Here is a 14,146-nt window from a genome sequence, read left to right on the forward strand (position 1 = left end):
TTTTCATCACTCTTTTGTCGCTTTTTTATTGTGTTACCGTTGCTTTCCGGCTTTTAGATCTGGGTGATGCCGACCTAGATAAAATATGATGGGTTAAGAGGTTAATCTGTTTTTCATAAATAAAGTAAAGAATAGGCAGTCACGTGTTTGATCTTGAGCGTACTGTTGTTTGGTGGTGACATCATAACAAAGAACATTTGTCATTCAAAGGAAAGGTAACCGTTTATGGTCACACTTGGGCCCACAACTGTGATTTTACTACTGAGCTCTTCATTCAAAGTAGCTCTGTTGCAAAATATAGAAGAGGAAATTTCTTTACACCCAACTTTGTGGATCGTCTAATTCATGCCAGTGTGAGAGTGTGTGCGGGAAGCAGTGCTATAGTGATCGACCGCTGTTTGGCAGATCAATCTGTGTGATTTAATGTGGTCATTTCCCTTGGTGGGAAGCTCTGCTCTGAGCCTCCTCGAATCTCTCCTGAGTGACTCATGTTGAAATTCTCTTTTGGAGTGAGAAGGAAAGGAGAAATTGAGTAGAGCAAGACGTCAAATCCAAAAAACTGTAATAGAAACTGAATGTCAGTGACAGCCTCTGTTAATTTGCATGTTTCTGTAATGCTTTATCTCGAATGTGGTATAACATGCATCCAGTTCCAAGCAATAAGTAAATTTATATGGGTTTATGTTCAGCTATTGTTTGTCTACTTTGTAATCCATGTGAGCTGCACATTATACTAAAGATGTGTAAGGCCACGCCATCATCACATAAGCTGTAGGGCAAAAAACAATATGGCTTTCTCATAAAAGTAACATTTTTAAGACCTGGATTTCACCTTGATAAAAGAAGAAAGATTTTACTGCACCTATACCTGATAAAAAAAAAAGGAAACATTGAATTGACATAATTTCACACAAATCTTTAAAAATGGGAAAAACTTTTGCATCCTTTCAAAATTGAGGATGCATGGTCGCTTAAACTCACCTGTGCCAAGTAACAGGCATGGGCAATGTTAAAAAAAAAGAAATCACATCTGTAATCAGATAAAAAGGAGAGACGTTAACTTATCTTTGCACTGTGAGTCTGTGCCTGCCTAAGCATGGAGAACAGACAGAGGAGAAGAGAACTGAGGACTCGAGAACCCAAGTTAAGGAAAAACATCACCAGCATTAAGGTTCCAAGTCTATCTCCAGAGATCTTAATGTTTCTTTCTCCACAGTGCGCAACATAATTAAGGAGTTTGCAACCCATTGCGCTAAAGCTAACTTCCCTGTGGACGTGGATGGAAGGGAAAAAATGATGAAAGTTGCAGCGGATGACAGTTTGGAGTTTGGATTACAATACCGATACTGGGATTTGAGCATCTGCCGATATTTGATATTAACCGATACCAAGAGACTTTCCTAAAAGTGGCTTTCTCTGAGTGAAACATTTAATTGACTCTTTTCTCCATTTTAAGATCAATAGTCATATTTTATTGTCATGATGTTACAAATCAATTATATCTCTTGATAAATGGATGAACATTAAACAAGGATCACTGGACTTACACTAATTATCCTTGTGTATATTACATTAATATAAACAAGTCACATGAAGTGATCTGATCATTACAAATATGTGAGATCAGTTATTTCTCAAACTAAAATACAAGCACTTGGCTTCAGCAGTGGTTATTTTATTGTATTAGGTTCTTTAGGTATTTCTATCATAGTTTCTGACCCAACCTTGATTAGTTTTGTTATCATTAGCATGCACCCTGCTAGCTAAAGAAATTCAAGGTGTCCTACAGGGTCACAGTACATCGGTTTCACCGCCGACTATCCGTCAACATTTGAATGAGATTTAATAGAAACATTTCAGAGGTGCCAACACTCTCGTCCGTGACTGTATTTCTTTGAGGACAATTAGAAGTGACCTCACTTTATCTTACCTTTTCCATATCTGATTGAACAATGAATAGGCTTGTTCCATGCTGGACACAGATACATGAATACCGTCCTAAGAGAAAGAGCTGCAACATACAGCTAATCTCTTGTGGAAAAGGAAAAGGAATGGAAATGCAACCATCCCTGTTAGCAGTGTCTCTGCCGTCAAATGAACCTGGGGAAGTTCCCCAAGTGGGACGTGTTTGAGGTTAGCAGATTGAGGCTGCTCTGTTCTATGTGGATAAAGCTGAAAACCATTGCTTTGCATTGGGAGGGTTAGCCTGGAGTTTCCTAAAATAGGCTGAACCACTCGAAACAGAAAACAGCTGGTGCAGAGGTTTTGGGGTCTGCAGGCTTTATGGGGTGGGCGTATCAAAGGTGTGCGTGTCTGTAACATGACTCTGCATAAAGACATTAAGGCACGTAGGTCAGGCCAGTGGTTGCACATGTGAGTCAAGCAAGAGGAAGATGGTGTTTGGGCTGCTCTGACCTCAAGGCTTTGAATAGAGCCACACCCCAGTCATATCAGAGTCAAAGTACTTTAGAAACACTTACTGTAAAGCTTTATTATGGCACAATTTTGTATTTCAAGGATTTTCTTTTCTTTTCTTTTCTTTTCTTTAGGAATCAACCAAAAGCAAGTTTCCCAGCTCTGTTCCTACTTTGTCTCTACATAGGGTAATCTGTCCCATGTTCCTCTCCTCTGTATTGCTATCTGAAGTTGTCTGTATAGCTTTGTGCTGTCTGTATGCACTGCAGCCTGCTAATGGTTTCACACTACTGTGTTTGCCCTAAGACCACAAAGCCCCACCTCACAGTAGCACTCCACAGAGTGGTGACAAGTAACTAAAACAATGTGTCCTCAAGTGAATCTTATCCAATAGAGCTCAACAATTCTGTCCATTTCTGGTCACATGTTGGTGTCCGGAAGTAGAAAATAACATTCTTTTTTTCACATTGAGTTTTCAAAAAATTTAAATATGAAGAGTTTCAAATCAAGACGCCAGCTACACATTTATGTGCTAATAACCAACCATGACCATCGCAGGGATATTTAACAGGCAAGAAAACACTAAATACGGCAAAATGCTATGCTATGCTATTTTTTCAGTTGATATTTGTGCGTGATTGACCTTTCAGTGACCCAATGGCTGTATGGGCGGTTAGCTTGGTGCCTTTACTTTCCATTACATTGGCCTCTATGACACTCCAGGACCAATTGTGTGGTAGGCTTTTACTGCTGACGGACCCTCTCATAGAAAGCCTACAAAACAACTGATCCTGGGCCATTGTAAAGGCCACCGTAATCGAAATAAACGTGCCATGCTCACCACAAATACAGCCATTGGGTCACTTAAAGGTCAATTATGCACAAATGCCAAGTTGTTTATTTTTTCACATAAAAAGTTCCGTATTGCCAAAATAGTGTGTTTTATGTCCATGGACTGGCTGATAAGCCTGTGTCATGCTTTTAAACTCTTAATATTTTAATCTTATGAAACGTCAATGCAAAAAATGAGTGGAATTTTTACCTTTGGACTTCAGCAGGTGACCAAAAGTTGTCGGGACTGTTGCAGAACTATCCGTATGTAACCCATGTCAACAGACTCTTACTTTCTTATTTTTACACAGTAGTCCTCATGTTGAACCTGCTGTTCATTTAACAACATTCCCTATTATTGTATTTTTCCAAATAAGTCAGAGGAGCCTTTGATCAATCCTACTTTTCCTTGAAGTCAGTTAGTCAGTGTGCTATCTGAAAGCACTTTTTGAATCATGTGCTATGACCATTATCTCACTGGTAGCGGCCCAGATGTCGGTATGAAAACCTAGCTACTGCTGTCAATGTTTAATGCATTGCACACCCTGTTTAAAGCCAACATGTCGCTCACAAATGCTCAAAGGCTCGTCTCCTAAGGTGACTGGACTTGAGAGGCCCTGGATATGAAGAGAGCTGTTGCCATAGCGCTGTGACGTGTGAAATTGGCAAAGTCGGGTTGACAACTGTCTTGATTCTCTTCATGCTCTCTCTCCTCCCCCCTCTGCTCGATTCATCATGGTGTTGCCTCATCGGTCAAGTGCACGGTCAACAGTCTAATTCGCTGTTTTTGGCAAGTCCATCACCATCTGACACTGTGTTTTTGGCCTTTGACAATATTGCCTGTGGTAATCCGTATGATCAGCTGATGTGACCCTGGCCAATGAGGTGGCTTAATTAAATATAAAACCTGCATTATCAATTATTTATTATTTGGGCTGATTGAATTGATTTAGATTGATTGATAAGTGAACAACATGGTTTATTCAGTGTTAAATCAATCATATACTTTACTTTTTCTCCCCAGGTGCTGGTGAATCTGGAAAAAGCACAATAGTTAAACAAATGAAGTAAGTATATAATGGTTACGTCATCACAACAACAAAACACAAACATCTTTTATATATGGTAGATATTAATTTACAGTATCATGTTCTGCAGCACAAATGATGATGCCAGCAGAGTATAGCAGCATGTGTAATTTATTGTGATGAGAAACTTGTACAAGCTGTCACTTAGTCTTTTCAAAGTAGGACAGTAGGAAGCTGAGCGCAAGATGTAACAGATGCAATAACACAATAATGTGTAATGTCCTTTTAATGTTCTAAAGCCTGTTATTTATCTTTGTAGAATAATCCATGAAGCGGGCTACTCAGAAGAGGAGTGTAAGCAGTACAAGGCTGTGGTCTACAGCAATACTATCCAATCTATCATTGCCATCATCAGAGCTATGGGTCGCCTTAAGATCGACTTCGGGGATGCTGGAAGGGCTGTAAGTGATATAAAAAAAAAAACACTTGAAAACTTGACAGCTCATTCTCTTTTGGTTGGGAGTGTCTGTGTTGAGTCTTAGCACACAAACTACTGATCCGATCAATAGAAAAGAAGGTTAAAGGCGCACTATGCAACTTTTTATGTTAAAAAAAAAGTTGATATTAGTTTGTATTTGACCTTTCAGGGACCCAGCGGCTGTATGGGTGGTTAGCTTAGCGCCTTTACATTTCATCCCGGCGGCTCCGATGATGCTTCAGGGTCAGTTTTAATTCAGGTTTGTCGGGATGCATATGTAACCATGGATACGGTTCAATCAGCAGTGAAAACCTATAGAACAATTGCGAGAGCACAGTGGGCCGAAATGCAAACACCGAGCATGTGAAGAAGAGACGTACTGTAAGAGCTCTGCCGTAGTTTTTGCGTTAACATTTTCACCCCACACATTTAGTGTACGCACCCTTGATGTTGATGCTGTAATATAAGCGCTCTCAACTTAAATATAGATAATGTTCTGCAGTGGTTCTCAACCTGGGGTTCGCCCGATCATGTAGATAAAAAAATATATATTTGTATTATTATTATTTTATTGTAGCATATGTGCTATTTTACTAGAGTGTCATCATCTGTTCTAAATTTGATTAAGTTTATTTTAGCCATTTGTCAGCTAATTTCCCCGTTTTTCCCACAGAGTCACCCGGGTGGGGTCACGTTCTCAATTAACTGTTATAATGGGGGTCACAGCTCCAACCACTGGTTTTCTTGTGAGATATTAGCCTCAGCCTTCTTATAAGCCATGTAAATTATCCTTCACAGTACTAGACAGACTCCTACAATCAAGGAACCCACACACAGTTTTAATAAACAGATGACTTCTTGTACGATACAAGCATCTTTTTTGTTTCTGTGTGTGGGTTCCTTAATTTAATTTAGGTGTGATGCTGTTCAATTTTAAGGTGTGTGTAATCACCTTCATGGTTGCTTTAATGATATTATTGACTCAAGTTGCTCTTCCCTCCAGGATGACGCGAGGCAGCTGTTTGTGCTGGCGGGCTCTGCAGAGGAGGGCTTCATGACTGCAGAGCTAGCAGGTGTTATTAAACGGCTGTGGAAGGACGGAGGGGTCCAGGCCTGCTTTAGTCGCTCTCGCGAATATCAGCTCAACGACTCTGCAGCATAGTGAGTTACACGCACTTATACACAAAACCAACGTTTGCCTTCTCTCCCTGCTCCTGAGTCATGCTCACCGTGGAGACTCATACTGGTGTCCAGAAGGACAAATAAAGATGCTTTTCTGTTGGTTCTTACCACCCGGGTCGGTGCAGTACGGTTAACATTCTGGAGGACAGTGTTTTCGTTGCTTCAATTCCAGGAACCTCTTGCTGTTCTTGTAGCTTTTTCACCTTTTTGACGTACTCCTGCTCTGAGACAAGTGCACGGTTACACAGTAAGAGACGTATTCAATGAAATAGTATATGGGCATCACTGCTCGTAATGCATATTAAAGGCAATTTAAATTTAAAGGCATTTCTAATACAATTATACTGATGTTACACACTGGAAAGCTCACCAAGACTGATGCCTTTGAGCCAGCATGCCGTCTCTATTTTTCAGTTCAAACACTAGGAGGAAGGACCGGGGGCTGGACGTCATAGTTGCTGTCGTCACGAACAGTTTGATGCGAAAACCATCAATACTGACTTCACACATTTTTTGTTATTATATAAATTATAAATCATATCTGAACAGTGCTTTTTAGTAAGAGTTGTCAATGTAAGTAAAGGTTGCTTAGTAAAGTGCCCCAACAGGGTGCAGCGGCACCTTAGGGTGTCGTGAGAAATCATCAGGGGGGCGATGGAAATGTGGCCTGATAGGCATGTCATTTGATGGAGTATATTTTTTAAAAACTCAACGGTATCCAGCCCTACTTGTCACCCCGGCCTCAAACCAGTAACACACGGGTCCACACGTGTTGTGTTCAACTAAGCAGGCACAGTGTGAAGCCACTAAGCTAATTTATCTTCTGTATCTCATGTCTGTTCAATGAGGAAAACACTTCCGCAGGAGTCCGATGATAACTTAAAAACAAAAGTGTATTCCAGTTTGTTAAACTTCTTACTGGAGCAATAGACCTAAACATATACCGTGTAGCTTTCCTCTGTATTGCCGTACCTCATGTTGTTGTTCAAAACTCTTCTCTGTTTATCAGCTCTAGCGCGATGTGCGCAACTTTTTGTGACAATTTTGTTTGTTGATAGTAATATCGAGACGGGAAACGGTTCTATGAATCCTGATGACCTCCAGAGCACTGAATGACCCTGTGACCCTTGGATGACCAATCCGAAGGCTATATAGTCCCATGCATCCAGGGTTCTGTTCCTACAGAATCTTGCAGGAAGGATTAGGAGTGACAGAGATCACTGTTCATAGAACCGTAGTTACATATGTAGTTTCCTTTCCTATCTTTATATTACTAAGAAATCTTTACTTCAAGCAGAGCAACAAAGGCTGCAACAGAACAGCACCTTGGTGTTTTTTAGGGTTGACAGACAGGTCCATTTCAGGCTTTATATCTGTCCATGGGTGGTCTCCGTGGCTTGTATTGTGTGAAATGAAGAAGTGGGTGGCAGATGGCTCCTCTTGTATGTAGGGACTTCCCCATCTGTTGACTTTCTGAACTCACTAAAAAGACAACTCCTCGAACTCCTCCTGAACTACACACTAATGATAACACTTCTTACTGTCTCAGCGTTAAGACACCAGCACTAAACACCGTGCAGTTGTGTCCAAAGTTAAGTACAATTTGGAAATATTTTTATGGTCTGGGCTCTAGTGGCTCACTTTCAAATATTGAAGAACGCAGCTGCGTGGTGTAATATTATATTAAATAATATATAACTGAAAAGAAATGATCCTGGTACAGCTGTAACTTAAACCATGTGAATGCGTTGCACTACAACATTGGGGAGAATTTTTAGAAGTTCTAATTTCATGGTGGCTTGTTGTTCTAATACAAAATGCAATTAGCCAACTATCAACATGTCTAAACATTTCTGTTATTGTTGTTGTCTTATTTCAGCTACCTGAACGACTTGGACAGGATATCCCAAGCCACCTACATTCCAACACAGCAGGACGTTCTGAGGACCAGAGTCAAAACCACAGGCATTGTTGAGACACATTTCACATTCAAGGACCTGCACTTCAAGTGAGAACTTCCAAAGTAACACCTGGTTCTGAGCAAATGCACCATGATCTGAGAATCTAAATGTAACAGAGCTCTTGTATAGATCCAGCTGCTGGTGCTCAGGTTTTATTGGCACCATTAATGATACAGTGAACAAACAGGAAGGAAGGAGTACAGGCCTAAATATGTCACCATATACCTTAACTACACACTCTGTACCTACTTCCTACAGCATATCGAGTACTTGTGTTTTCTCTACTATAACGACAGATGAAAAAGTCTGGGCTTCAAAGATTTAAATTAAGAGTACACTCATGCTTCATAAAGTTCTTTCACTGGAGTGGTGTTAAAGCTCAGTTTGCTTGCATTTCCTCCAAAAAAAACTACAGAATATGTTGTTTGGAACACCATATTGTTTCTCATATTTGGGTTGGTATTGATTTTTTTTGTATCAATTTGCCCTTTCAAAGTTTAAGTAAAAAAGAAAAAAGAAAAGCTACAGTTCTGCTTTGGAGGGGTGTTTTGTTTCCTCCTGGTGTGATTTCCATTTGTGTTACTTCGGTATTGCATATTTCTGTTGCTTATTATCATTGCCTTTACCCCAAATTTTCAGAGGTGAAATATGTGAGTATTGCTGATGTAATATTCCAAATGCATTAACGTAGTGCTACACTGTTCTTTTTATCAGTTCATAGTGCAGCTGATGCAGATGTTGGTTTTAGTCTGGCCACTCATCATGTGGAGTAGCACTAAGCATTGTGTCATAAAGAATTCATGGGATACCAGGCACATTACATAATAATTAACTTATGAGAGAGTTTAAAATGTTAAAACTCTCTCACATAAAATCATTTGGACACTGCTGTGTGTTAGATTTATTTCCCAGTCGTGGCCCAACAGCGAGCATTGTTGTTCCATGACTCTTTCTTGCACTTTTTATTATTTCAGCTAATGTATAGGTTTCTAATAGAAATTTGCTAGAAACATCTGATCACGAACTCTCTTGTGAACATCACCTCTCCTTTGCTGTCTGCAGGATGTTTGATGTTGGCGGTCAAAGGTCTGAGAGGAAGAAGTGGATCCACTGCTTTGAGGGTGTGACTGCCATCATCTTTTGTGTTGCCCTGAGTGACTACGACCTGGTTCTGGCGGAGGACGAGGAAATGGTGAGTAACTGAGCGCTGACTCAGGCCCAAGTGACTGGCCAGCACACCACTGCAGCAAGGCTGTCTTTGTTTGGACACATTGTGGGCAAGGCTTGTCTCTGTCCTGAATGTTAACAGATCAACAGTGAGCCAGCCTGGCCCCTGACGCAGCAGTACACAATCTCTCTTTTTATTTTTTTGACTCATTATTTAATTATACGTGCATTGCATAGCAGTTGTATACTTTTTTACTGGATATAACATTTTTAACTGCCTGGAAAAATCCAGACACACCGCTGTACCCAAGATAGAGTCTGGTAAGAGTCGGCATCAGCTTTGATTTCTACAGCGGACATTACGCAAGCAAACAGGAAGCAGAATAAACCAATCAGCAAAGGGCAGTAGGGGCGTTATTAGTGTTATGAATCACAAAACTCACCTACTGCCGATGTGTTTTTGCTCATTTACCGCTGACTTCCACATCCCACTCGGGATCATCCACAACTCCAGATATTTCAAGGAGGATTTCACTCATAATATAGATATACATCCAAGTTAGGTGTAATAATAATCCCTCTCTTATGTCTGTCACAGAACCGAATGCATGAAAGTATGAAGCTGTTCGACAGCATCTGCAACAACAAGTGGTTCACCGACACGTCCATTATTCTCTTCCTCAACAAAAAGGACCTTTTCGAGGAGAAGATCAAGAAAAGTCCACTCACCATCTGCTACCCTGAATACGCTGGTAAGTGTTGGTAGCAGTTTAATATAGGCGCACAGTACATTGTTTTTGTTTAAACTGTTCAGAGCAGTGGTTCTCAAACTGTGGTGTGTGTCCCACTGGTGGTAGTTGGGCTTCTTCGGGTGGTGCTCCGGGTCATCTGTAATTTTAGGCTTTATTCATTTCTATTAGAGATAATTTAATTATGTTTTAATAATTTAAGTTAGGTGTTTGTCTAGTTAATGCACAGTTTAACCCAGTTAAGACATCATTTTACTCTATTTTGGTCTATTTTAGACCTTTTGTATAACCGATACATTTTCCTGATTAAATTTTTTTCAACCATTAAAGAACCTCTGAAAGTCCCTTTCTCTTCAGGTCCCAGAGGGGACCCTATTGTAAATGTTTTTAGTGGAAGGGAAAACCAGAGCACCTGGAGGAAACCACATTACACAGAAACAAGGCAAACTGCACGCAGAAAAGTTAAATATTAAATATTTTATGGGCGGCACTTGGTGTGAAAGGTTTGTTTTGAGAATTCTATGATATGTACTATTGGCAAAGGAATTTGCTCACTTTTTTATATATATATCAGAGTAGGGCTAAGCCATACGCTCAGCTCCATCAGAGCAGCATAAACACTGACTGTAGAACACAGGGACAGGGGCTTAAAAAGTAAATGAATGTAAACTGTTTGAGCAGAGGCGTAAGGCTGGGTTTTTCAAGTAATTTGTCCATTGTCAATTATATCGTCATATATTGTTATCGTGATATTTCTTTTTTTATATTGTATTATAGATTTTGGCCATATAAAAAGTCCATGAATCTGCCATTAATTAAGGATAAAAACTATAGCCAAGTTAAAAACTTGCATTAAATCTAACATCTTTTCCTCTCCTTCATTTCCTTATCCAGGCTCCAACACATATGAGGAAGCGGCTGCCTACATCCAGTGCCAGTTTGAGGATCTGAACAAGAGAAAGGACACCAAGGAGATTTACACCCATTTCACGTGCGCCACAGACACCAAGAATGTGCAGTTTGTTTTTGATGCTGTCACTGACGTCATTATTAAGAACAACCTTAAAGACTGTGGCCTGTTTTAAGGACAGCAACTGCACAAAACAAACACGTAGGTAAATTACTCCATCTGATAAAACATAACAAGTTGTGCTCCATGAATGATTCCCTTAAATGTGTCTTGAAGGAAAGGGCCTCATCTTTCCCTGTCTCTCTGTCCTCAGTGGAGCCGCCCTGTTCCACACCTTTTGGTGAAGAAGATGAGGGGAGCTCACAGGATCAGTCATGGACCAGTGCTGTATTATAGTTCACTGTCAACAACTTTATTTATGTTTTTCGTCTTGGGACACTTGAGCTAACGCTTCAACCATTTGTGTAAAACGTCTCTCATTGTAAAAGCGTCAATGCAGATTTCAACCTTTTTTTTAATTTTTTTTTTGTCCTGTCAATATTTTAAAATGTTGAACTTTTCCTTCCGTTTCTGGAAAAGGTACTTTTGTGGTGGAAATGCATCTTTTCTTCCTTTATTTTGAAGGGAGAAAAGTACAAGTTTTTAATTCAGTTTTTTGGTACTTGTGCCTTGGCATGCCTTTACTGCATCCCAGTGCTTGTTCTTTTGCCTGCTGAACTGTCCTGTTTTCATACGTTGGTGTCCCTACTATTTTCTGTGCGCACGAGTGAGCTGTGGGAGGGAGGAGCTTTTTTTCCCTCTGATCTAAAGGTACGTGGGTGACCAACATGTAGCTACTACTTTCTGTCTTAATCCGCCATGACAATGAAAGGCCTGACTAGCCAATTGTATACTGAGATATGTGTTGTTACAAAAAGCCCTTACTTTCGCGGGGGTTTGCTTTTTTTTTTTAACGGTGTGGTGTCAGTTCTTCTCTGTTACTTAGAAAAATCGAGTGTTACAGGCACTACCCCGGTTTGAACACAAGTGTTTTAAAGGATCGGAATAGGCACATTTTATTGCATATTTTCGCTTATTTTAAAGAGAATTAATGCACCACTGAAAATATGGTTGTAAATGTAGTTCAGACATTGTTTAAGCAAAACTTGACAAATCTCTCCATTGTCAGTGATAATAACAAAACATGGAGAGAGGGCCTGGTCTGTAGATCAGTCGAATTTGCCAAGATGATTGAAAAACAATGTCCTTTTCATGTAAACTGCCACAACTGTCTATGTATGTGTATGTTCTCCACAGATGGAGAATATTTGTAGACTCATCTCCCTTATTTTGCTAATAAAACCATTTATAAACTACCTAAATGTTGTCTTTATTACATTTTAGAATGCTGGTGCTTTATTTTAGCTTTAAAGTCATTCAGCCATCCCATGCTTGCCTAATGTGCATATGCCTTTGAACTTTGGATTGTTTGTATGGTATCTCAAATCTATGTGTTGGGAGCTAGCCAGCTTCAAGAAACACATTTTTGGGAGAGAATTCCTTGAACCCCTTTTCTATTTCAATTTAATTTCTTACCTGCGTCACAGATACAAAACCAATGTTGTTTATTTTACATCATATGCCATTATGTAAAGCTCTTGCATGACTGTCCAGGGTCCAGACTTTACATTGGACGTGTTTGTCGTATCGTATGTTGCCCTGCCATTATTTGCTTTGCAAATGTACTGTGGCGCTGCACGCAGACTTCCCTTTCTTACTTTTCTGCAGTCAAATTTGTAGGTTGGTTGGACCTTAATGTGTGCAGTCCAGTTAACTTATCAGATAAGATCAACTTTATTGTCCCATAGGGAAATTTGTCTTGGACCTGCCATGCTGTGGTTCATACAATAATACAGTTTATGACAGTGCATTAAAATACATTCAAAAGGACAACAAGCAACTTATATGGCACAATATGTAAGAAATAATTTTCAGATTATTAATGAATCAAAGAAATAGTTTCTGTAAACTAGAACCATCTTGTTCTTAAGATACATCGACTTAACAAGTGAAGTTCAAACAGATCAAACCGATATCACTGATGGCCAGAGGAGCATTCCCTGGCATATAGAAAAGACAGTAAGTTATATTGTTATCAAAAAAAAAAATGAGAGAGCGAGTTACAGAAACTAAGCAGTGAGACATGATGCATAAAAGTCAAATGAGAGATTCTGTGAATAAAAAACTGGAAAGGTGTATTTAATGAGAACATTAGTAGGACGGGTGTTAACAGAACAAAACAAGCATTATTTCTCTCTCGTTTTGCAGCTTTCACAGTCTTTGCTCTGCCACTTTCTCCAGAGCCAGCAGTTGGCAACCCCGATAAGGCCGGTCTTATCAGCTCTGTGTTGGACAGGACGCATTGTAACTCACAGTAGACTTTCTGAGTGTGGTTTGGCACATTCTTCTGCACCACAGAGCTTTCTCGAGGCATTAGAGGCCATAATACTGTACATCGCATCATTCGGGGTTTTTCCACTAGCATCCACATTGTTGCACCAGAAGAAAAAAAAACATTTTATGCATCTCATATTAGTATTGAAGATTTATTATGCAACACAAACAAATGTTTCAAATCATGTGGAGCAGTATAGTGATGTGTGAAAGTGGGAGCGCTACAACATGGAATAAACTCATTTAGTTACATTTATTAATTTAAATTACATTTGTTAATAAATATATAATCAGTTAAAAAGGTTTGTGCTGTTTGCATTTTTGTTTTATTTAGTTCATACTCTCGGTCGCTCAACATTAACATTCCAATGTCCATTGTCCATTTCAAGCCCTGCAGAGTTTTCCCATTACTGTATGTTGGCCTCTGTCAAACCTGTGTTGCCATGGCCCAAGGGGAACTAAACTGTCATAAAACATGGGACAAACTGGTGATGTCCCGCTCCCAGCTAATGTTTCAAGACATGTCTGTGGAGAGGAAAGCCTGCCCACACTAAAGAGGCATATTAGTTGTGGTCATAAATAATACCTGCTTGTATTTTATTCTTGTTGTTGGGTAAAATGCTAAGCAGTATGGCTTTAATGTGCTAAGCCTGTGTGTTTTATTCTGGATTCTGCTCGCTGCCTCTCACCTGGATGTCTGTGTCTGCTTCCAGTCACTAGATATCCACAGGCTGTGTTCCTTCAGAGCACACATTCCTCCTTTTATCTCGGTATGCTATACATAGGCCACGGTGCTACACGCCAAACGCACGCTTATTTTCCCGTGATGTCATCAGTGTTGAGGAGTAACGAAATACATGCACCGCCGTTATGTATTTAGAATACAAATGTTGAGTAACTGTATTCAGGTACAGTTACTCTTTAATCAGGGGGTATTTAGAATACAGCTACTTTGCTAATACGTGAGTACATTGTGGTGGTACTTATTGTTT

The 14,146-nt window shown here is 39.8% G+C and overlaps 1 protein-coding gene across 2 annotated transcripts in view; it reads left to right on the forward strand.

The window, feature by feature from the left end:
• gnai1 (guanine nucleotide binding protein (G protein), alpha inhibiting activity polypeptide 1) overlaps positions 1-12,074 on the forward strand; it is a 38,482-nt gene extending 26,408 nt beyond the window's left edge. The window contains exons 2-9 of one of the 2 annotated variants that reach the window (XM_079582380.1): positions 4,271-4,313; positions 4,594-4,735; positions 5,756-5,913; positions 7,814-7,942; positions 8,958-9,087; positions 9,661-9,814; positions 10,706-10,926; positions 11,035-12,074. In XM_079582380.1, coding sequence (XP_079438506.1) covers positions 4,271-4,313; positions 4,594-4,735; positions 5,756-5,913; positions 7,814-7,942; positions 8,958-9,087; positions 9,661-9,814; positions 10,706-10,896 — 947 coding nt within the window. In that variant the 3' untranslated portion in view covers positions 10,897-10,926; positions 11,035-12,074. The remainder of the gene's footprint in view (positions 1-4,270; positions 4,314-4,593; positions 4,736-5,755; positions 5,914-7,813; positions 7,943-8,957; positions 9,088-9,660; positions 9,815-10,705; positions 10,927-11,034) is intronic. The other variant, XM_079582381.1, reaches the window with a different exon arrangement.
• The last annotated feature ends 2,072 nt before the right edge of the window (positions 12,075-14,146 follow it).

This window comes from Gobius niger (assembly GCF_951799975.1).
Source record: "Gobius niger genome assembly, chromosome: 2".
NCBI lineage: Eukaryota > Metazoa > Chordata > Actinopteri > Gobiiformes > Gobiidae > Gobius > Gobius niger.